The following is a 21091-nucleotide window of genomic DNA, read 5'->3' as shown; positions in this document are numbered from 1 at the left end:
ATCACCATCCATGGGCCGTTGGTTTGTGATGGATTAGGGACATTGTGAGATCCATGTGACTGCCCCATGATGGTTTACCAGAAATAAGTGTTTGTACGGCTGAAAGAAAAGGACTTAAAAGGCATAAACCCTCGGTGCCAAAATCAGAGCTCTCAAATACCCCGGTAAGATCCAGCTTGCAGTCCAATTATATCATTCACAGGCACGTCACATGCTAGCAGCAGAAGTGAATTACCTTATTTTGTTTTTCCTCGAGTCTTGAAATTAGCCTGCATGTTCTTGCCAGTCGTCACCCCCCATGAAACCATTAGTCACTGCCTACGAAGGCTGCCCATCACCACCCATTGGAGTCTCATCTCGCCACCGCCCAAGAACAAAGGTCCTAGGTCCTTACTATACATTTTGCCATCGAGCTTTTGACCCTGGAATGAGAGCATTATTTCATTGCCAACGATTTGACATACGGGAGTACTAGTAGAGGTACCGGGGACTTCGAGCCTACGGCGTATTTAATAATAATAATAATATTTCATTGCCGAATAGACTGGGGAATAATAACAGTGACTCCAATCAACACAAATGTCAACTCAATATTGCCTTAAGCTCACAGACAAGGGTAGATCTCACCTATGGGGAATCCACTTTACGTCCCTAGTCTACTTCAACGCTTTGATTCGACCATACTCCTCCATGGAGGACTCAACTCGGTCCGGACCGCAGACAGCATTACAATGCTACACTCCAATTCTGGTGCTGACACCAGACCGTTAGAAGAGAAGGGTGGGCGGTTTCTATTTACCTTTATAAATAAGACTTGGGCCACATCGTAGGGCGTAAATGCCTTTTGCTTCTCCATATTCTGTATTTCAAATTTACCTTTGACTTCCCAACGACAACAGCCTTCAGATCTAAGGTTACACTTCTCCACGCCTTGTCTCAGCCGATTCCAGATACACTTTTGACACTCCCGATTCTTTATTTAGCCACTCTGACTCGGTTCATGCCAACCAGGGCAGTATTTTCGAAGTTGAATTCGTCCATTCGGGCTTTCTTAAGGAAGCCCTCCGCTGCTACCTTGAACCTGTTCACGTAAACCATCGGGCAATACTTTCCGATGGTGAATTCACGCATTTGGGCTTTCTTAAGAATGTGTTCTGTTGCTACCATTACACGACGGTTTATATGAACCATTGGGCAGGACTTTTAACGTTTTACTCGGCGCTGAACTCGGCTTGTGCGTGATCAGTATAGTCTCATCTCGGAATTTGGCGATAAGGTTGGTATTCATCCACCGGTGAATGTATCATGGTATAATCTGATTGCTCTGCTTCTCGTTGAGGCACCAGAAGTTTTCTTAACAAAGTTTGATTGTATCTTCACTGAAAATAGGGCCATAAGTGCAGAAATGCTGGCCTCTGCTCCCAAATATAGATTGTACTAAGCAAATATCTCCGCCGTATGCTCACACCCTATACAGAGACATAACTAACGCAGATCTGAAGCAACACTTGCCCCCACATAATGGACACATGATATACCAACTTTCATCTAGCCTGCGGAAATTCTGAAAAGTATAGATCGCAAGTTGGCGTCTGAATGCTGATAATTCTGAGCCTTCTGGCTCAATCTGCACCCCTTTAGGAAGTGAATGACATATCATATCATATCAAGACACCATGCTTCGACATGCCTTCACCTTGTGTTTTTGTAGTGAACGTAGAGGAAACTTCAATGTGCTTGTTGTTTCCAATTGCTTAAATTTAATTCCGAGTATTATGTTGGAGAAGAACGGTATGTTCTGTCATGTCTAGGAAGACATCATGCATCTGAGAATATGTGAGGGCGCTCCGAGCAGGACCAAGTCAGGCCGGCGTTGATGAGAGCAAGACCATTTCAAGTTGGAGATTGTAATAATATGGTCTCCAACTATGAAAGTAGGAATTGGGCAATACGATAAGTTGAGAGTGGGTATGTCGCAATTAGATCAAGACGCATATACACACTCATGGCTAGAGCTACGCCGGCCCTTTCGCGCTTCTTCATATGGAGACGCGTTGTGAAATTCACAGAAAGAGGGCGAGGATGAAATCGGAGATGGCGGACTAAGGCTGGAAGCAGCGAATGAGTAGATACGTACGAGTTCCAAAGATGTCCATGTAGACCCCATTAATGCCATTCCAGCACGGCAACGAAATAGGGTCTTCAACCCCACAATTCGCCTTCCACACGAGCACAGCATGATTCATCAATACCAGATCCATCGAGACGATCAGTTACAAGATGAGGTACCTAGGCCATCCAACCACAAACTTCAACAGTGTAACAGCAAAATATGTCTTCGACAATCCCACCCGACCTTGTGCAGCACGTCGGCGATGCGCGTAATCATCGTGACGAGTTACCCGAAGAACACCGTCTTAGCGTATCCGAGGCGCATAATCTCTGTGAGAACCGCCGTTGACGCCAGCGTGAAGACCCAGCCCGTCAAAAGCAGCCAGCCATCCCAACACATCTTGCCGGCGTGGGAGATACGACAGTAGAGCCGCAGGCCGAGGATGATCCCGGAGACGGACAGCATGGATCAGGTGGTGACGTCGATTGTGACGGCCACGTCGCTGTGGGTGGCTAGGCCGGCTTGTGGGACTCCGGACATTGGATGATGGGTTGATAGGGAGGATTGAGAGTGGCAGTATGCTCAAACTACGGGGATCATTGCGTTCTACATAGTCTGGGTGGATGGAGGTAGATAGGTCTTACGTGAAATAATGTAGGTTTGACGTGCTAGCTCCTGAGAGACGATGTTCTTATGGATTGGTCTAACAAACCGAGGTTTGAGGCGTGTGGCCCTTCGGGTACAGCACTGCTGCCCTATCTTCATTTCATAAAGACTTGTCAGTTTTGAAGGACGACGAGATGTGTTCGAGGGGCAACAGCCGCGCCCAGAAGTGTGCAGCGTAGCATTTTTCCTGCCAAGTCCCCGGTTATACCTGCGGGATAAAGTCTGCTTTCAGTAATTCTTGATTACTAGACATGGTTGTCGACTTGTATTAATGTTTCGGACCAGTTGGCATTAGTGCCACACGATATATGTGCATAAAAGTCGACATACAGCTTAGAGTATTTACAATTTGAAATGGTTACGGGGAGGGAACCCAGGTGCTTTCCATTATCCATAACCACGTAAATACATGTCTTGACTCTGTTGTCAGAAAGATATCCACGTTGGGAGTCTGCCTTATTCGGTTACTTATCCCGAGACCTCTTGTGCGGCACAGCAACAAGCAATTTCTTCAGTTCAAGCTGCAAGACCGCTTGCCGCCATGTCTTCTAGATAATCGCAGTCAAAAGGAGCAGGTGCTCCTTCCAAGAGATAATATATAAATGCCGAGATTGTCAATACTGGATGCGACCACAGCACCGTTACTTACATTCCTGCCGTGACCCGATAACCCGGAAAAGGCTCCCTGGTCCGCACCATCGGGACAAATAACTTCTAATAAGTGGCCAGTTACGGTGTGCGTGGAAATATCGAGACTGGTCCCTATGTGCGAAGGGCGTGACAATATAGCTCAGCGAATACGACCCGACTGGATTTTATACACAGGGCGAAGCAGTTCCTGATGCAACTGACTGAAATTTACGTGCATTCAAGCCCGCATAAAATTCAAGCTATGGTTGTCGCAAAAATGAACCGACAAATTGTTTCTTGATAGCAGAACTTTATCTCAAGTCCCCTATTATTGAAATCCGCATGACAACAGCTGCGCCCTACTGCTAACAATCGGTGTTGTTGGTTTGAAGCATCCCTATACGCTAAAACCAAACATGCCCTGATTTTCAATTCATTCAGGTTCGCCGAAGAGGTCGGATCTTGGTAATTAACCCGTCCACCGAAGACGCTGCCTCCGCTGAGGACCTGATCCGTATTTACATGCATAGGAACTCTTGAAACTCCTGTGTAGCAAGATGCTAGACAATGAAAGGAATCCCCGGACCTTGTCGCGCGCTCTCCAATAGAAATGCCAATATTGTTAACGCAGTCTTGAGCGCCTCGTTCGAATACTTGATTCCAATCATAGGAGATTCATAGTATCAACTTGGACCAAATCAATCCATTCATGAGCCCCTGCGACCTTGGCTACGCAACCGATTGATGATTCATATTAATTAGACTTGTTTGTTACGACAGCGCATTACCAACGAGGTACAAAAGAGGATAAGTCTTGATGACTTCGCGCCGTGACGTTCTCATCACCAGCCATCAACCAAGTGGAGTCCCATTATACACCACTCAAATTCAGCCACTATCTGCAGAAGTGACGGTGGTTTTTGCATTGCCGCCACCATTGTAAATCTAATCCACATTATCAACAATCCCGATATCGCTCGAATGCACATCATCTACCAATGATATCGCCCCTATGGCACAGTGGTAATGCGTCGCACTCGTAACACAGTGACATGCGAAGATCCTCGGTTCAATTCCGAGTGGGGGCACTCTTTTTGCTGCTGACCGTGTTCGTAACTCGTCAATGTCATTTTAAGGAAGGATGACTGGCTTGGTTTTTGCTCCGGTTTTCTATGTTGCACTTCGATATCAAGTTTATGACAGCATGATGTATGTACTCTTTTGCTCCAATGAAAGAACACTCGCTCCAAATATGTTTTGTAATTAATCTATAAAAAACTGTCAAGTTAAGATATCCTATCACCGACGCTGCTCACTCAGTATATCCTGTAGGTAAACAAATACTTGCCCCTAATTTCACAGCCGGAATATGTACAGGCCTCCAGGATGTGTGACAACGAGGACCTTCTCATACGAAATAAAGACGAACCAACAGCCATACCAACAGCCACACCAGTGTCGTTGAAGAAATTAGTTCGCCTACGATGTTAAACAATTTGCTCTTGAGGTTATACCCTCGTCTTTCCAGATACGTGATAATACAGCTCACCAACAAACCGTGCCCTACGTATTTTAACCAAAAGCCTCGGGTTTGATATAAAACGTCGTACGAATATATATTATTGGAAACAAAATAACGTAGTCCACAAGCGAACGGGTCACCCAACCGAACGGGTCACGCCAACTAGCAAAACATGGAATTCAACACGATTTCGCAACCACAACGCCGTAAATCAATTAAAACTACTCAGAATACTCTTTCCCAGATGATTCTATCTCTACCTGACAGGTTCGCGCATTATGCCCGGTCTTCCCGCATACGCCACAGCGCCGTTGCCGTGGCTGGCCATGATTTGATCCAGCGCTATTTCCACGCATTTCCTGCTGTACTTGCTGCGCAACGTCCTTTTGATCTTGAATATCTTAAACGTCTTGTGAATTAAGTGATCCTCCAAGCCGTACTCGTGTTTTTTTGGCCCTGCGCCGCTTGCTAATTAGAGAATTTGCCTCTCGAAGTTCGGCGACCTCAGCTTGGAGTAAAGCCATCTTATGCATAATACTCCGCGCTCCTTTCGAAAACTGATCGATAGCATCGTAAATTGACGTCGGGGAGCTATTTTTATGCCTGGAAATTCGAGATTTAATAAATTCGGATTGCGAAGTAGCCTCGGTTGGGTTGTTTGGCGTCCGAGAAGCCCAAGGAAGGGTTTCCCGCGTAGGGGGCCGGGAGGACGTTGGAGTCTGTAATTTCACATCCAGCTTCTCAATAACAATATCTGGGCTTAAAGGCACAAGCCCAGCCCCTTGAAAGCCTGCACGAATATTGCTTTCGGTCAGGCTCTTCTTGAACGCGTCGCAAAATGCCGGAAGAAAGTCCTCCTTTGTGATATGCGAGTCGCGTAGCAGTCGGTTTGCCATATCTTCAACAGCACTTAGCCGGGGAGGAAATGCTTGCGAATATAGCTCAATTATCCTTTGAATAATCGTATTTTCTTCTAGTTTTGTTAAATTCCGACCGTTGGCTTCGATATTGCGACGTGATTGACGTTTTTGAAGACGCGCCTGGAGAGTAGTATTCGAGACTTTGTAGATTGTTGCAGCACGTCGGATACTAAGTGTTGAGTCATTTCTGATAGCCTGAGTTGCAAGGAGTAATTGAGATTCTTTTTGAGCAGAATCCATCGAGAATTAGTTGCGTGGTAAAGTTAGAAAGTTTAGTTCTATTTTTTGCTATGGGCGTGACCCGTTCGCTTGTGGACTACGTTATTTCGATATATTTTCAAACTCTATAAAATAAATCCTGGCATCTGCTGGCCATTTCCCAAGGCTCCCTCATACGTTAGCGAATCTGCCCCTGATTATCCCCCTTTGTTGTCGACTACTAAGCCTTACTTGGTGGATTAGCTTCGAATCTCGTCTGACCTTATCATACCCTTTCACATGCCTCAAGTTCCATTACAATGTGTATGGATATCTTCATTGTCGAAGTCTACAAGAATACTGATGGGCATCACTCGAAGCAAGCTCTGGAGCAGTTAGCCATTCTGAGTGCGCGCCGAATGAGCGGCCCGAGGCTGAGGGAATTCCTAGACCAAAATCATACCCTCCTGGGCGTTTAAATATCCCGTCCAGTCGAAAACTTCAAGTTGAGACACGGAATGAGAAAAGGGGTACGGAGTAGTACTTGGAGATGAAGCATTTTGCACTAAGTAGGTTTTATTCACGTCACTCTTTCGCATTGATTAGAGTCTGAGTTGATCGGGGTTCTTTGAGAGGCTAGTTTGAATCGCTAAAGACTCTCGTGTACGTCTAGAGAGAAGCCTTTTGCTTCAGAGAACCTGCCCACGATAACCTCGTAGAGAGTGGAAGGACATAGAACCGGTATTTGTCAATGAATTAGACAACCGGACAGCGGAAGGAAATTCATTCCTTGAAATAATTTGTCAGAACTTGCTCAGAAGCTCTAGTAAACAGTCAACATTCTAAAGCGAGGGGCGGGTAATATACCACCCTGTGAATGATGGCTCGTAGGCACTGCGGATCTTCAATAATAGAAACCGAGGAAAAGCTGGAGGTAAATGATACTCAACTGGCAGATCAGCTTAGCATCTATACTAGAGACTATAAATATCTAGGTTAAAGCAAGGATTTCCTCAACGGCTATTTAAGGTAATCGTATAAATAGGTCATATTTAGAAGTGGCACCTCTCTTATGTGAGTATTTTCATTGGGAAACACATGTAAAAATACTTTATGGACCATAGAACTGGATGTGACCAAGTCAGAAGAAGCCTTACTATGGGAAATATCTAGAACCACACCCTTCGAAGGAACTCACAAGTCCTTGCTCCAATATTTTCCAAGTAGTTTCATCTGTTTAAGGATCCATTGTAGCCTTTGTATCTATACATGAGCTTCTCGCTCTCTCAGATCTCCTGAACCGTCCTGCTTCAAAGTCAACATCTACCTTCTGACACTTATATATACCGTTATCCATTAGCCAACTGCATTCTGCACCGCCTTTATGGTCTACACTAAAGTTTTCGTTCCCCTCAATTCCATCATTGGAGTCATTGCCCTTCTTTGCAAGAATTGGCAGCTCAAGAAAGCGTCCTCGTGAAGGACAATCCCACCACTCTGACGACATGGCGCCAAATCAGACCAGTATGTGTACTGCCTGGTTGGAAGTGTTTAATAAACACCAAGTAATCCCAGCCGCCACATCCATTGGTGTTTCGATAAGTATGAAGATGTAGCAAATCGATAAACTCTTCTGAAGCTGGGAAAGTGGAACTGGTTTGGAGGTGCTTATGGATAGTCTCAACTGCTAATTGGCTAGCTTTCAAACCTATAAACTACTTTAGCGCTCTAAATCAAGTTCAATCATTGAATTTACACTCATATTATATCCTTAGCGATAGTATCGATGCAATATGAGGGACGCGGTTCGATGGAGAAGCAGGGCAAGGTGAAGGTGGTTTCTAGCCCCAGTTTGACATCTGATACGTTGCATACCATGCCTGTCAGACGGCCCCATGCCCGATCGTTGGATCGGCACCATTTGAAGAGAAATTTGTAGGGGAAATCGTCGCCTGATACACTACCGTGGCTACCCTAAGCGGTGACATTGGTCTCACTGTAAAACAGCGGTGTTCTTTTTGGCAGTACGACAGTATGGCAGCTCTGACATTCCTCATGCTATCCGTTCAAGCTGTGAAGTTCCAGCCGAGACAGTTTGTCTTTTTATACTCAATAATCCATATATCCAACTACGTAGACTTTCTTGTAGTAAGCGATTATGCCCTAGTATAGGTGAGCGTGCAGAGGATGCCGCTCGAGGAATTCTTCCCATTTGCAAGAACATCCACGAATCTAGCGGAGATCTTAGAGAATGCGGACCCGCAGTGTGGCTTATAACATCAACCTGGTCGGTATCCAGTATGTCGTAGTATCGTCAAGATAGTCTAGTAAATATTTGTGGTAGTCAGGACGAGGATATCAAACTAATACTAAATAGTAAAACGGAAATATCGAAGCAACTGTTGGAAGTACTTCTACTTATTCATTCGTCCGGGCCCGAGAGATCAACAACAAGAAAGGGAACAAAACTCCCGGAGCCTTGTGGTCTCTTAGCTCACAATACCCTTAACCTAGCCCCTGACGAGCTGAACGTCGTCCGGCCTAGTCAACATGGCCTCTAGCTTGCAGGAGCTGCGTCTTGAAAAAGCAAGCAGATGTGGGCAAGGGTTCATCCATTCAGTTCTTTTTGTCAGGTCTTGGTTCGTGGGGATGTCAATCTGAAACTGATGTATCGTCATGGAGGATTGTGATGTTCATTGAGCTAAGTTAACCTACGGCAGGTGTAACGGCAGAATGTTACCTATCTAACTAGTGTACATTGTTACGGAGTAACTAGGGCTCCGCCAGTGGACTGTGTGCCACCAGTCCTCTGTTATATCGCACCGATAAGCCAATCCCGCACTTGTGATTGTGTGCCCAACTTTGACAGTCAAACCGTTAAAAGGGGGAAGGGATACGCCTGCAGTATCCATTCCCTTTCAGTAAACGTACCTGCCACATTGAACTTCGTACAAGCTATGACAATGACGTTAATTTACTACACACGGGTTATGGGGTTAGAGGAGAGGCGACGGGTAGGATTAGGGTTAGTAATAAGGGCCGGCACGACACTCTTCACACTCGACTGGTCGGAGAAAGCCTCCAGCTGCTGGCCAAATTCTCCCCGTTGCGCGAGTGCGTCGACTGGGATACTCGGTTTGAGTGGGCCGCTAAGCGTAGAGTCGATGCCTCGGTTCCGGGGCCTTGGTCCATTCGCAGAGAGGTGAGCAGGTCATCTTGCTTACTTTCAGTGGACGGGGTTCTGCTCAGGTGATGTAGATGAGATGCTAACCTTGTGAGTTGAACAGGCGCGGTGTTTCCGGACGGAAAAGCGCTCCAGATTGGGCTTGTTCAAGATCAAAGTCCGGTTATAACTACATAAGACAGCAATTTCTGCTTCTGCTTTTGAATTACTACGGAAAATTTGGGTTCTTCTGTTGTAACACACGGCATGGGAATTGCGGCATTTTACGACGAATAGAGACTGCTATCTTTTCTCCCAAGATAAAACGTAGGGCTATGGGAACGTAGCAAATCAAGTCCGCGGCATTCATTACATGCAATATTCAAAATATGTTAAACCCCTCTACACATGTCACTGTGCATTATTCTGGTATAAATGGCTCCGTGTTCCCTAATTTTCTAAAATTCACTCCCATTGAACTCATTTGCCCGACTTGAGTATCGTGATCAAGTTCTCAATTCAGATAGTATACGTGTATAGAAAGTCAAACCCAGAGCATGGATGATCTGCCTGCAAATAGGCACCAGTCCTCGTAAGTCTAGCTAAGGAGACAACTCATCCAGAACTCGCCATGTTGACGAGATGGCCGTCACAGGTCTCATTCATACTTATCACCCAGGCCCAACTCGTTGATAATAATATCGGCTCCCTTCTCCCCAACAACAAACGCAGTGTTGTTCGTGTTCGATCCAACGTTCTCGGGCACGATACTTATATCAACGACTTTAAGACCCGAAACCCCATACACATTCAAGTCGGCATCAACAGCCCCCATTTTCTCCCGCGGGGCCATCTTGACCGTTCCCAATGAGTGCCAAGTCGTGTTTATGTTCTCACGCAGAAATTTCAGGATAGCCTGATCATCTTCCGCCGAGTACTCTATATCCGACACATTCTCACCATGTACCTCTGTCCAATCCTCGACGCAGGCTGCCTTGGACCCGGGAGGGAACTCGGCATGGCCCCACGCCACCTCGCCGCGATACATGGCCGTCCGGCGCATGATCTCGCGTCCCTTTTTGTAGGCCCATAGCTGCTTCTTGGCGTCGATATCATCCTTATCACTGAAGAATCCGACGTCAAAATCAAGTGGGTCGGCCAGCTCCGGCCCGGTGATGTGGATGTATCCCCGTGAATAGGGGTAGGCAGTATACAGCGCCACGGAGACGTATTGACCGGGCTCTGGCACCACTCCTGGAGGGGGTACAAGGGATTGAATAAGCCCCAAGAGCATCAGTGGTCGGTTTGGTTTGTCCCGGAAGTTTGCATCCCAGGCTCGTTGAAATTCGGGACCTAAAGCTGAGACCTCGGCATCGCTGGGACGGAGCTTGCCCAGCAAATTGCAGGCGTTCCAGCCGAGTAGTGGGTTCTTGTTTGCGACTGCATCTGAAAATGACAGCCGACCTGTGTTTATCGCGTCCAGTGTCTCATTGTGGTCGAGCGAGGTTCTGTAGGGGTACAATATCAGGTGGTGATCTTGGTAGTCACGCCCAACCCCCGGTAGATCTTCCACAACAGGGACGCCGGCACGTTTAAGTACTTCAGCGCTTCCGATGCCGGATCTTTCAAGTACGAGAGGTGAGCCGCATGTGCCGCAAGACAGAACAACCAGTTTTCGAGCCGTGACCGTCTGCTTAGGAAGCTGTCCAGATTGAAGCGGCTGGTGGTCAGGATTCAGCACGTACTCAACGCCACACGCCTTATTTTTCGCATCAAACAAGACGCGTAAAACTTTGGATTCGACAAGTACATGCAGATTAGGATGCTTACCATCTCGGAGTAGCGGGTGAATATAGGCATGGGCGGCATCTGACCGTCGTCCATCGGGCGAGACGTAACGTAGCCAGCGTTCGAAGCCATTATTGGTATCCAGATCTTGCAGATCCTGAACCTCGGGATACCCTACGATGCGGGCTGCTTGGAGCCAGTCGTCCTCCACTCTCGGCGTACACCAGGTCCCATGGGAGACCTGCACGGGCCCGCTGAACCCATGAGTTTCACGTTTGCCTGGGCCATGGTATGTCTCGATCTGAGTGGAAGCAAGTGGTTAGTCATTTTGCTGCCGGTTCAAAGGATCAGACCACAAACCTTTTTGAGATATGGCAGGAGCTCATCGGCAGACCAACCAGGGGTTTGCCACGAATCAAAGTCATCACGCTGGGCGCGTGTATACCTAAGGTACTGTCAGCTTTTATTGCAATCGAACTTGTAGGGGAGAGCTTGTAGCACTCCTACAGCGCTTACACCATGAAGTTGATCGAGGAACCGCCTCCGAGGGTGCCTCCAGCGGGGACAACGCATTCTCTGTCGGCCAGCCACTTTGATTTAATCGCCTTGTAGAAGATAGTAGTCTTAGACGACGGGTTGAGGTGAGAAAGAAAAACGGCCGGGTTGACAATGCTGGGGACGTTGTAATTGTTGGCGCCACCCTCGATGAGTAGAATCTCAAGGCTGGGGTCCGCCTCTGCAAGTCTACCAGCTACAACGCAGCCAGCAGTACCGCCTAGACAGCTATGTGAGTTCAAATTCCAGTCCTCGATGTATAGATTTCAGGAAAGAGAAGCAATTTCCTGTGTCCACCTATCTCCAGCGATAACCCTAATGCCGCCGCACTGCAGGAGCTGAAACTGGGTGATTGGTTACGTGGCGCCCACAGGTGTCATATAACTGCAGAAATTACCCGATATCATGCAGTGCACTTGCGGATAACCATATCCGATCTTCAGAGATCGGAACTATACCATCCGTGTAGCCAAAGATAGCTACCCCAATAGCCAAGGGTTTCGCTGGCTGCAACTACATTCGGGTAGCTCCAACAGCCAATCCCCGACATATCGACCTTCCAATGAGTCCAATCCATGCCTGTACTTATTAGTCACCTGAGTATCTTACTACCTTTACGATGCCTAGAGTCTCTGTGTGATCAACGATGTCACCGATCTGCAAGACTATCGTAAAAGCGTGGGAGCTGAGCAATGCATGGCACGCTCACGTTTCGCAATGTCTATCAGCAATGGGTATACAGTGGTCCACTACATTTCTTGTGATCTCGGATTGGTGTGTAAGGCTTCTTAGCTTTATCTCGGAGCCTGTGATGGAATTTTGATCCTTGGCCAATGTCACACGCACTTATTCTGGGTTCGGAAACAGTTTTCAGTGAGCCTCTCCTCGTTATGTGAAGACTTTGAACATTGGAACAAAACAAGACTTCCTTGACTCAGCACAGCCTGAAGTGGCGTATATGGTTTTGCGTATTCCTCCGCTACAAGTTTTGAGACAATTATCTTTGCCGGAATGGTATCAGATGCTGGAAGCTATGCGATTTTATTCTTCCTCACTTCAAATAGGAGTAATTGGATGTTATTTTTGGATCCCGAGTATCGGAGGCCATCTCGGTACTACGAAGGTGTGAAGAACTCCCCAATCGGCCCCTGGAGGGCTCCTAAATACAATAGTTCGTGCCTGGGTGCCTTGAAACCCTCTATGTCCGAGGCCACACTTGCCCACGTTATTTGCACAAGTTCTGTGGCTGATGTTTATCTTATCCGACTAAATTGTATTCAAGGCGACCTCTAGGAACCAACGGAGACTGTTGTCCAGTGGACCTTCCTTCAATCCTTCTGAGATGTCCCCAACATCCATCATACGAAAAAGCTATTGTCTGGAGCTGAAGTCGGAGCTCAATAACAACGAAACTCCTGAAACCATGCCTCGGGGAATAAATATAGACGATACCAGGTCATTATTAGGTGGACGAGCCGGTCAACATATTTACAAATATCCCCTGTCTTGTGCCGCCGCCGTGTCGGCTGGTGTAGTTGGTCACTTCGCTGGTAGATAAGTCCCGATTTGAGCCTCGCCCACTTGGGTCGGTGACGAGTCGCGGGTTCGAATCCCGCAGCTGACACACAAGGGGGTTTAGTCAACCCTTACGGCGCGCTGCCCACCTTGTTGACTTCGCCTACCTAGCGATAATAGGGAGATTGGTGCAGTTTAGGATTACGAGCATCCTAGCCAGTCAACCGTCAAGCACTACGTCGGCGGAATATAACTCGACAGCCGGTCCAGAATTCGAATCGTTAATCCGACCCCTTATCGGACCTCGCCTTTCCGATAACGCTCGTCGGCGAACCCGTCCCCTCACGATAGAAGGCGCGCAGCACGCCCTCTCGCCGTGATTCTTGCGAGCGTCTAGACCACGTTACGGTCTATCCACTTGAGCGTATGGTTTAGATGTATATGCTCGACGAGAACCCCAATTAGCAGATACTACGACTTGTCGCGACAAAAAATAGTCGAGCATCTTCTGCACATCAGCAGTATCCCACCCCTGAGGACGAATTTAAGTGCCACATTACCACACTTATCGGTAGTTCAGGCAGGGGTTGTAGCACAGACTTAGGGAGGGACAGGAGGTTTAGTAGTCGTTTGACTACAAGTTTACCTGTATAACCGCCCGACGCGGCTTAAGGGCCCGCTATATCATCTATAGCCCCTTAAGGGAGTACTTGTAGAGGTACCGAGGGTTAACACCTACGGCGTATTTAATATTTTTTTTTATTTACAAATAAAAACTGGTGTTGTTAGCCCCCAAGCTGCTTACATAGGTGAAGGATTGTAATGCAATTCAACACATTGATACGTCATTTTCCTTATTTGGAAATCCACCCAAACCCAATCAAATCTGTTGCATTACGCAGACTTAAGGATATTGGGTGCTGGAATAACTGGAAAGCCAGAGACGCACAATCGACTGTGAGCAAGACAATTCCCAATACACTGAAATGGCGACTATGTGGAAGAACCGACAGTAACTTTACACAAACCAGACCTCAATGCAAACTTTGCATACTTTCCCAAGCCATCTGTATTGGGCAGTTTGACAGAGTTCAGACAAACATTCACATCTACTTACCGGGTGCAGGGTACGATCTCGGCTCATCCCGAACCGAGCCAAGACATCTGCAGCCCTGTCGCAAAAAATCCCGTCTGATCTCCGGCTTGTACTTTCGCGTCATTGTCAGTCCAACCTTATCACCGAAGCCCATTGACTCGAGTTCGGCCACAGTGCCGCAAAGGACGTCAGCAGCATGAATCCCCTGTCTTGTGCCGCCGCCGCCCGGCTCTCCCTCCTCCGCAGAGCAGCACCGCAGCGCCTACCTCAACGGCAAACCGCCTGTCCCTACTCCTCCTCTAGTAGCCGCGTCCCTCTCGCATTCGAACACCATAAGCCGCCGAAAGACGGCAGACATCACCAGGATGCGCCGATAATATTCATGCATGGCCTGTTTGGGTCGAAGAAGAACAATAGGAGCGTAAGCAAGTGAGTGGATTCGGTCTGCTAGATCGAGGAGGGAATTAGTAGTTGACGGCGTATTCAAGAGTGTTGGCGAGGGACCTCAAGCGGCATGTATACACGCTGGTAAGAAGGACTGTCGCATTACAGGTCAAAACAGCTGTTGAAGATCCACCAGGACCTGCGCAACCACGGCGACTCTCCCCACGCGCCCAAGCACGACTACCTCGCCATGTCTGGCGACGTTGCCGGCTTCATTGAGCAGCATGGGCTGAAATCCACTACACTGATCGGGCATTCCATGTGAGCAAACCTAACTATCCATGTCTAAAGCTTTACCCTATCCTACCCTCTACCATACCAAATCACACCACCAATAGACACACACGTACTTACCATCACCATCTACCCAGGGGCGCAAAAACAGCCATGACCCTCGCCCTCACCGAACCCTCCCTAATCGCCAACCTAGTCTCCGTGGACAATGCCCCCGTCGACGCCGCCCTCGGCACCGACTTCGCCAAGTATGTGCACGGCATGCGCAAGATCGACGAGTCCGACGTCACGAAGCAGACCGAAGCGGATAAGATCCTGCAGGAATACGAAAGTGTTAGTTATTTGAACAGTTAGGCACACAAACAGAAGAGCTTGCGGGATCATCGGGCTGACAAAACCCCGGGCTTCAACAGGAAATCGGCATCCGCCAATTCCTCCTCGGTAACCTGCACCGGCCTGATGGAGGCAAGGTTTTAAAATATAAAGTCCCCCTCGACATACTGGCAAAGACACTCAACGGCCTAGGCGACTTTCCCTTTAAGGACCCCGGGCAGGTGCGCTTTGAGAAGCCGGCGCTGTTCGTCCGGGGCACGCATTCGAAATACGTGCCCGACGAGGTGATCCCCTTAATCGGGCAATTTTTTCCTCGATTTTCGATGGTCGACATCGATGCTGGGCATTGGGTGATATCTGAAAAACCTCAGCTGTTCTTAGAAGGTAAGCAAGAACTGATAATGTGCCAACAACTGAAAGTGCAAGACACGAGAAACTGACTGGCATTGTAATGCAGCTGTGATAGACTTTCTTAGCCCCAAGGAGTAGATGTATCTGAAGGAGGCGCCTCAGAAACCGGCTGTATAAAGTAGAACGCTCGCGAGCAAAGGGGGATATCAGTTGCTACTAATAATATGTACATAATGCCACCACCAGCTATTCCCTCCCGCCGCATGTGTAATCAATTCACATGTTCCATACAATCTAACCAACCAACCCGTTCGCAGCGAGACTGCTAGCAAGGACAAGCCGAGGAGTAATCAGTCCCCAAATTTCCAATATTCAGCGCGGTTCCGTTGAAGCCTCCTGGCGATGACGCCGTTAAAAGTTGTGGCGTCTGCACAATCCGATCAACCACATCAACGAACGGCTTCCTCACATTCTCGCGCGTCTTGGAGCTGACCTCGCAAAACCCAGCTCCATGCGATTCCGCAAACGCCTTCCCTTCGTCGAATGAGATGGCGCGGCCACCGCTTGATACTTTGTCTAGTTTACTCCCAACCTTTGATACGGAATACGTCAGTTCAGTTGTTTCTTGAGTGATTATAAAATGGTGAGCAGGTAGGTGAATTTATTGGTTACCAAATATAGCGCAGCATCCGGCGCAGCATTCGCCCTCGCCTCGTCGATCCACCTCTCCATGCTCAGGAAGCTCTTTCGGCTTGCGATGTCATAGACTAAGATGACGCCGTGGGCACCGCGGTAGTAGCTCGTCGACAGGGTGCGGAAACGCTCTTGGCCAGCCTTTTGTTTTTCGCAAGATTAGTTCAAAACGTTTAACACTTGGTTGGATATTCACATAGAATTCAGTATGAAGCAGGACATCGTACCGTATCGAATACATTGAGTCGATATGCCTTGCCGCGCACAGCGAGCTTTTTAGACTGTTGGTTGCGCAAGAGTCGCGGTCAGCGATATGCTCTGTGTGTGGCGCCCCAATGGCTTGGAACGGAAGAGCATAGGTAGTTAGGTAACCAACTTTGAAGTCGATGCCTATCGTAGCCGTGGACGATTCTGGATCGAACTGGTCGTCACAATATCGTAATAATACTGTATTCACGAAGAAAAGAAAGAGAAGCGTCAGTAAACGCTTCCTTCTTAAAGAGAGGATGCACGCTCAAAGCTGAGTACTTACAGGCCGACTTGCCGGCACCTGACGGGCCGATGATGAGTACTTTGAGGACCGGTAGAGAGTCCTCGGAGGTCATGGTGGACGAGTGTTTGGTAATTAGGGATTAAGATAAAGTATGTAGGTATCCAAGAAGCATATATGTAGGTAAGAAGCACTAGGCACGACGTGGAATGTAGCAAGAAAAACACCACTGGAGGGTATGAAGGTAAGGCGAGGTGGTTAGGAAGGGTTTGGAGAAGAAGATCAGACAATACGCGCGATCTGATGACAGAGGTCCGTCAGGTCAGGCACGGTTGCGTTGGCAGAACGTCTGGTGCGTGTGCGCGTGAGGTAACGTGCTGCTCCCTTCCTTTTGGTCACTCATGTATGGACGTTGGGGATGGCGGCGGCGGCGGCTTGGACGCGGTATTCTAGCGCGGGGACATGGCCATATGTGTGGGAAAGAGAAGGGATTCTGCAAGAAATTGGGATGACGGTCTTGGGACCCGTGCTACAGGCAGGCGGCCAAAACCTTAGGAAATCTTGGGAACTAGAGGTAAAAGGCAAGAAACGGGCTTGCACCGGTCGAAGACAAGTTGGGCGCACCGCTCGACCAAGTCGTAGAGTTTAACAAGCGGTCTCGAGAGAGCTTCTGGATATTCTGGAAATCTGGAAAGCAACAAATGTCAAGTCCGTGCAGATGTGGCTATCGCGCTTCCCAACAAAAATAAAATTTGAGAATGTGGATGCTAGAGCTGGAGAAACTTTGATGTTGAACAGCTGTAAAAGCTCTCAGAAATTCGACGAGTTGGAGAATTTGGATGTCTCCTTCATGCGAGGCTGCCGAGGCAGTCACTAGTTATGACGTACAGGGGGGAAGGGAGAGGGGGACACAGCTAAAGCTGCTGTACCGACGTATTAAAACATCATCTCGCAGAACCATCATTCCTCGGTCGCAAGCAACGCCAGTGCCGACCTTTTCGCGAGAGCCTAACTACGAGAAGTTCGTTGTGGGATATCTACGTTGGTGCTTATGTAGCTACTAGACACTTTGTAGTTAGCATGCCATTCAAGCCCTTTCCAAACGCCTGGTTGGCTTGAATGGATAGACGCGGTGTAGTACACTGCTCCGAAATCACCAAGTCCATCCTTCCTGTACTCCGCATGACGAATGACGCCAAAAAGCCCGAAGAGTAACACAGCAACGAGTATCACAATAATCCATACTGATTGTGGAAAAAATCAAACACTTCTTTTCATGAAGCTAAGCATCCCATTCATCTGTTCTGAGAGGCTCTTTTATTTGCGGCTGCCGTAGCCGCACCAAATGCAACCAGAAGTGAGACCATATGCCGTTGCGAAAAACCTCACGCCGTACCATGTTCCAAAGAGCTCGTCACCATTAGACCTCTTCGAGAACCCGCTCCTTGAACTCCCGCTCAACCTTCTGGCCGTCCTCATTCGTCGTGGACTCGCCGTGCAGTGCAAGCAGGGCACCAAGCTCGAACTTGGGCGACTTGAGGAGCTTGACCTTGCGGATGTGAACCTGGGATGGAAGTTAACACAAAATACCACCTTGAAATTAAACATCATGTACGCACGTTTTGGAGGGGGTAGATGCCCTGGGTGGCTTTCTCGATCTCACGACCGATAACCTCGGGGATGAGCTTGGCGGTGAGTTGCTGCAGAGTGCAGGTAGCGGCCTCACGTTGGATGATCTCGGTCATCTTCTTGCGGATGGCACGGATTTGAGATGAGGCGGCGTAGGTGGTCTTCTTGACCTGGTTGGGGCGGCGCTTGGTGAAGGCAATGGCGAAGAGGCGGAGGAGGTAGTCGTCGGTGGTCTTGACCGTGATATTGGCCTCAATCAGGGACTGCCACTTTCGCACCAAAGATCGCAGCTTATCGGAGGTGAAGTCAAGACCGTGGAAGTTGGTCAGGCAATTCTTGCCCTGAACTTCGTCCACACGGAGCTTGATCTTGCGGAATGCGTGGTCCTCATCTTTCTGCAGATCGGCCAGCGAAACCTCGACGACACGGCCCTTCAACGCATCGTTGGCGTTCTTGAGACCAGTAGTTCGGTTGACGAGAGTCTTGCCGACACTGTTAATCCACCGTGTTAGAATATCTGCCTCGTTAGGTGTGGAATATCGGGAAATTCGTACTCTCGGATGTTGAAGGGCGCAGGCGCCTGCAAAATAAATCGAGTCAGTTCTTGAAGTTCCTAGGCGGCCTGCCATCATTGAGGCCATTTTCATCGCTAGTGCCAACTGACCTTGATCTGGAACCAATCCTTGCGGGCGAAGGGGTCCTGAGTCTTCTTCTTGAGACCCTTCTTGCCCTTGGACAATCTCTTGTTCCTGAAAAATGTATGTGGTCAGCATATGCTTTTCGTTCCGTTTCCATCGTCATCAACATAGTCGCGCGGGGTGGGTAAAGTGTTCGAGATTGCACGCCTTGACAATCGGTCGGTCGGCTTTCTTGATCGGTATTGGATGTCCAGGAAATGGGCAACAGGCGGTGCAGTATTGACAGTCGACATCAGGGTACTCACTTTCCTACAGCCATATTTGCGACCGGTCGATTTCCGCGCAAGAATGGACAGTACCGAACGTGGAAGGGTTGGTTGGTGGGAATAGGTGTTGTTGCGAGATGATGGTCAATTCCGCGAAAAAAGTCCACCCGCAAAAATAGGTCGATGTGTGCTAAAAAATCCAAAGCGGCAAGGGCTCAAGGTCTTTGCCAATCTGAGGCGTAGGCGCTTGGGGCAGGAGCGATCGGTTAAATAGCGGTTAAATATGTGCAAGTGGCTGAAGTATGGTCTATGCGGCGAGCCAAATTGCTTCATGGTGATAGGTCAAATGGCTATTAAACCGGTCATGTTGATGTTGTGTGAATCTGTTACACTAATTTGAAGCATTGAGGAGCAATGGAGAAGATGCAGATCGTTCACGTACTCGAGCATTCAAATTCTTGGTTCCTTCTCCATCTTCTTGTTTTTGATATCTACAGGCGAAAGCCTTAAACCTTTGCCCTCCTCTTGCTTTCGATTTCCACGAGCCAAGCTTTAATTGTTGCTCCTCTCGTTCTGAAGTTCGCTTTTCAAAGGTCATCCACCACCAATACTTTCAGCCTCGGTTTCTGAAGAGGAGAAAGGTCGACTCTATAATTCCAGCTCTCATCCCACCACCGTCTCCGGAAATAATTCTTATAGCTACGATAGCCAGATTAACAATACGATGGATATCACTTCAAGAAGAATCTCAGATTCTCAATGTGGTAGGTGTTTGGAGGTATTATTATTACTGTTTTCTGGTACTCAAGGCCAAACAATTAAGGCCTCTCTGTCGTATGTTGAAGTATGCACAACTGCTACAAGCAGCCATTGGTACGTAATACATTATTTCCTTTCCTTGAATTGGCCATGTCCAGTTAGTACTCCTATTTGTGTAAATGCCCAATGACTCCTTGACTCCAGTCCATCCTGTTGTGATGCAACATGGTATCATGCATCGTAATCCTTCTCTTTCTTTTCGTCATCCGACGAAGAACTCCATCTCCCGAGCGACAATACCCATCCAGGCTTTTGACCACCGGTCGCCAATGCCACCGCAGACATGCCGTGTGGTCATACCACGATTGCCACAGACTCGAATGTGTCGTTGAATGACTGATCAGTTCACTGGATTCCCTCTCTCAGGTCGGTCCCTCCAGTGACTTCTCCCCCCCTTCAGCCTCGCCTTCCCAGGTATCGGGACTAGGAAAGCTGAAATAGCACGCCGAGTCTGCAATGCCGAGTTAGCGGAACAACTCATCGGCCACCTCGCAAGCAGGGAAGACCAACAGGCTTTGTTACTCTGCATCATCTCCCTCCTGGCAGCCTCCGTCATATGATGTCCCGTCTCACTCCCTGGATCCATCCCATAACTCCTCGTCGACGACACCGAGGACCTCAGGCTGTCCGCAGCGGCATTGTTGACAGCCACGCGATTAAGCAGTTCCGTCGCCCTTCGACTCGAGTTTGGACTCGCCAGAACCCCCTTGCAAGCGCTCGAGGTGGTGATGGATGGTTCCGTGGCGCAGGCGCGAAGTAAACGTGGACGGCGCCTGCTGCTATTCCTTGACGCTCTCGGGGAGGAGTCTCTGCGGGTGAGGCGATGGGCCTCGGTGGTTGGCGAAGCCATCATCCTGATTTCCCCCTCCTTCTTCTTCTTCTTCTTCTTTTGCTTTCTCTGTTCGATGGGTGGTAGTATGAGTGGAGTGAGTGGGTAAGTGAGTGAGTAGGTTCGTTGCTGGTAAACTTTCGATTACGAAGATTCGATAACGTTTGATGGACGACGATCAAGATCAGCGAAGGGATGA

The 21091-nt window shown here is 48.4% G+C and overlaps 5 protein-coding genes and 2 non-coding genes across 7 annotated transcripts; 3 read left to right on the top strand and 4 right to left on the bottom strand.

The window, feature by feature from the left end:
• The first annotated feature begins 4415 nt into the window (after positions 1 to 4415).
• Positions 4416 to 4497, top strand: BCR38DRAFT_t28. Its single transcript has one exon. It is a non-coding gene; the product is annotated as a tRNA-Thr (tRNA).
• Positions 4498 to 9870: 5373 nt separating this feature from the next.
• On the bottom strand, positions 9871 to 12132 carry BCR38DRAFT_454400 (GMC oxidoreductase; the record flags this gene model as incomplete). Its single annotated transcript, XM_040861702.1, has 4 exons — positions 9871 to 11301; positions 11361 to 11445; positions 11517 to 11783; positions 12014 to 12132. 4 exons carry the CDS (start codon positions 12130 to 12132, stop codon positions 9871 to 9873), a joined length of 1902 nt encoding a protein of 633 aa, XP_040721634.1.
• Positions 12133 to 13076: 944 nt separating this feature from the next.
• Positions 13077 to 13179, top strand: BCR38DRAFT_t29. The gene has a single exon. It is a non-coding gene; the product is annotated as a tRNA-Thr (tRNA).
• Positions 13180 to 14362: 1183 nt separating this feature from the next.
• BCR38DRAFT_330478 (Alpha/Beta hydrolase protein) lies at positions 14363 to 15666 on the top strand (the record flags this gene model as incomplete). Its single annotated transcript, XM_040854965.1, has 6 exons — positions 14363 to 14595; positions 14655 to 14694; positions 14747 to 14871; positions 14982 to 15177; positions 15258 to 15561; positions 15635 to 15666. The coding sequence occupies 6 exons, from the start codon at positions 14363 to 14365 to the stop codon at positions 15664 to 15666; spliced, it is 930 nt and encodes a 309-aa protein (XP_040721633.1).
• On the bottom strand, positions 15631 to 16977 carry BCR38DRAFT_26172 (P-loop containing nucleoside triphosphate hydrolase protein). The gene is made up of 5 exons (XM_040854449.1): positions 16754 to 16977; positions 16598 to 16668; positions 16449 to 16502; positions 16201 to 16362; positions 15631 to 16120 (listed from the first exon to the last, which is right to left on the bottom strand). Exons 1-5 carry the CDS (start codon positions 16824 to 16826, stop codon positions 15854 to 15856), a joined length of 627 nt encoding a protein of 208 aa, XP_040721632.1. The 5' UTR covers positions 16827 to 16977; the 3' UTR covers positions 15631 to 15853.
• Positions 16978 to 17953: 976 nt separating this feature from the next.
• On the bottom strand, positions 17954 to 19424 carry BCR38DRAFT_26146 (40S ribosomal protein S3aE). Its single transcript, XM_040854448.1, has 5 exons — positions 19284 to 19424; positions 19005 to 19089; positions 18895 to 18920; positions 18331 to 18832; positions 17954 to 18275 (listed from the first exon to the last, which is right to left on the bottom strand). The coding sequence occupies exons 1-5, from the start codon at positions 19295 to 19297 to the stop codon at positions 18132 to 18134; spliced, it is 771 nt and encodes a 256-aa protein (XP_040721631.1). The 5' UTR covers positions 19298 to 19424; the 3' UTR covers positions 17954 to 18131.
• Positions 19425 to 20298: 874 nt separating this feature from the next.
• On the bottom strand, positions 20299 to 21083 carry BCR38DRAFT_26127 (uncharacterized protein). The gene has a single exon (XM_040854447.1). It carries the CDS (start codon positions 20914 to 20916, stop codon positions 20404 to 20406), a length of 513 nt encoding a protein of 170 aa, XP_040721630.1. The 5' UTR covers positions 20917 to 21083; the 3' UTR covers positions 20299 to 20403.
• Between the last annotated feature and the right edge of the window lie 8 nt (positions 21084 to 21091).

This window comes from Pseudomassariella vexata, assembly GCF_002105095.1.
Source record: "Pseudomassariella vexata strain CBS 129021 chromosome Unknown BCR38scaffold_1, whole genome shotgun sequence".
Taxonomy (NCBI): domain Eukaryota; kingdom Fungi; phylum Ascomycota; class Sordariomycetes; order Amphisphaeriales; family Pseudomassariaceae; genus Pseudomassariella; species Pseudomassariella vexata.
Note: the sequence above shows the minus strand (reverse complement) of the source record. Positions and strands in the feature narration are given on the sequence as shown.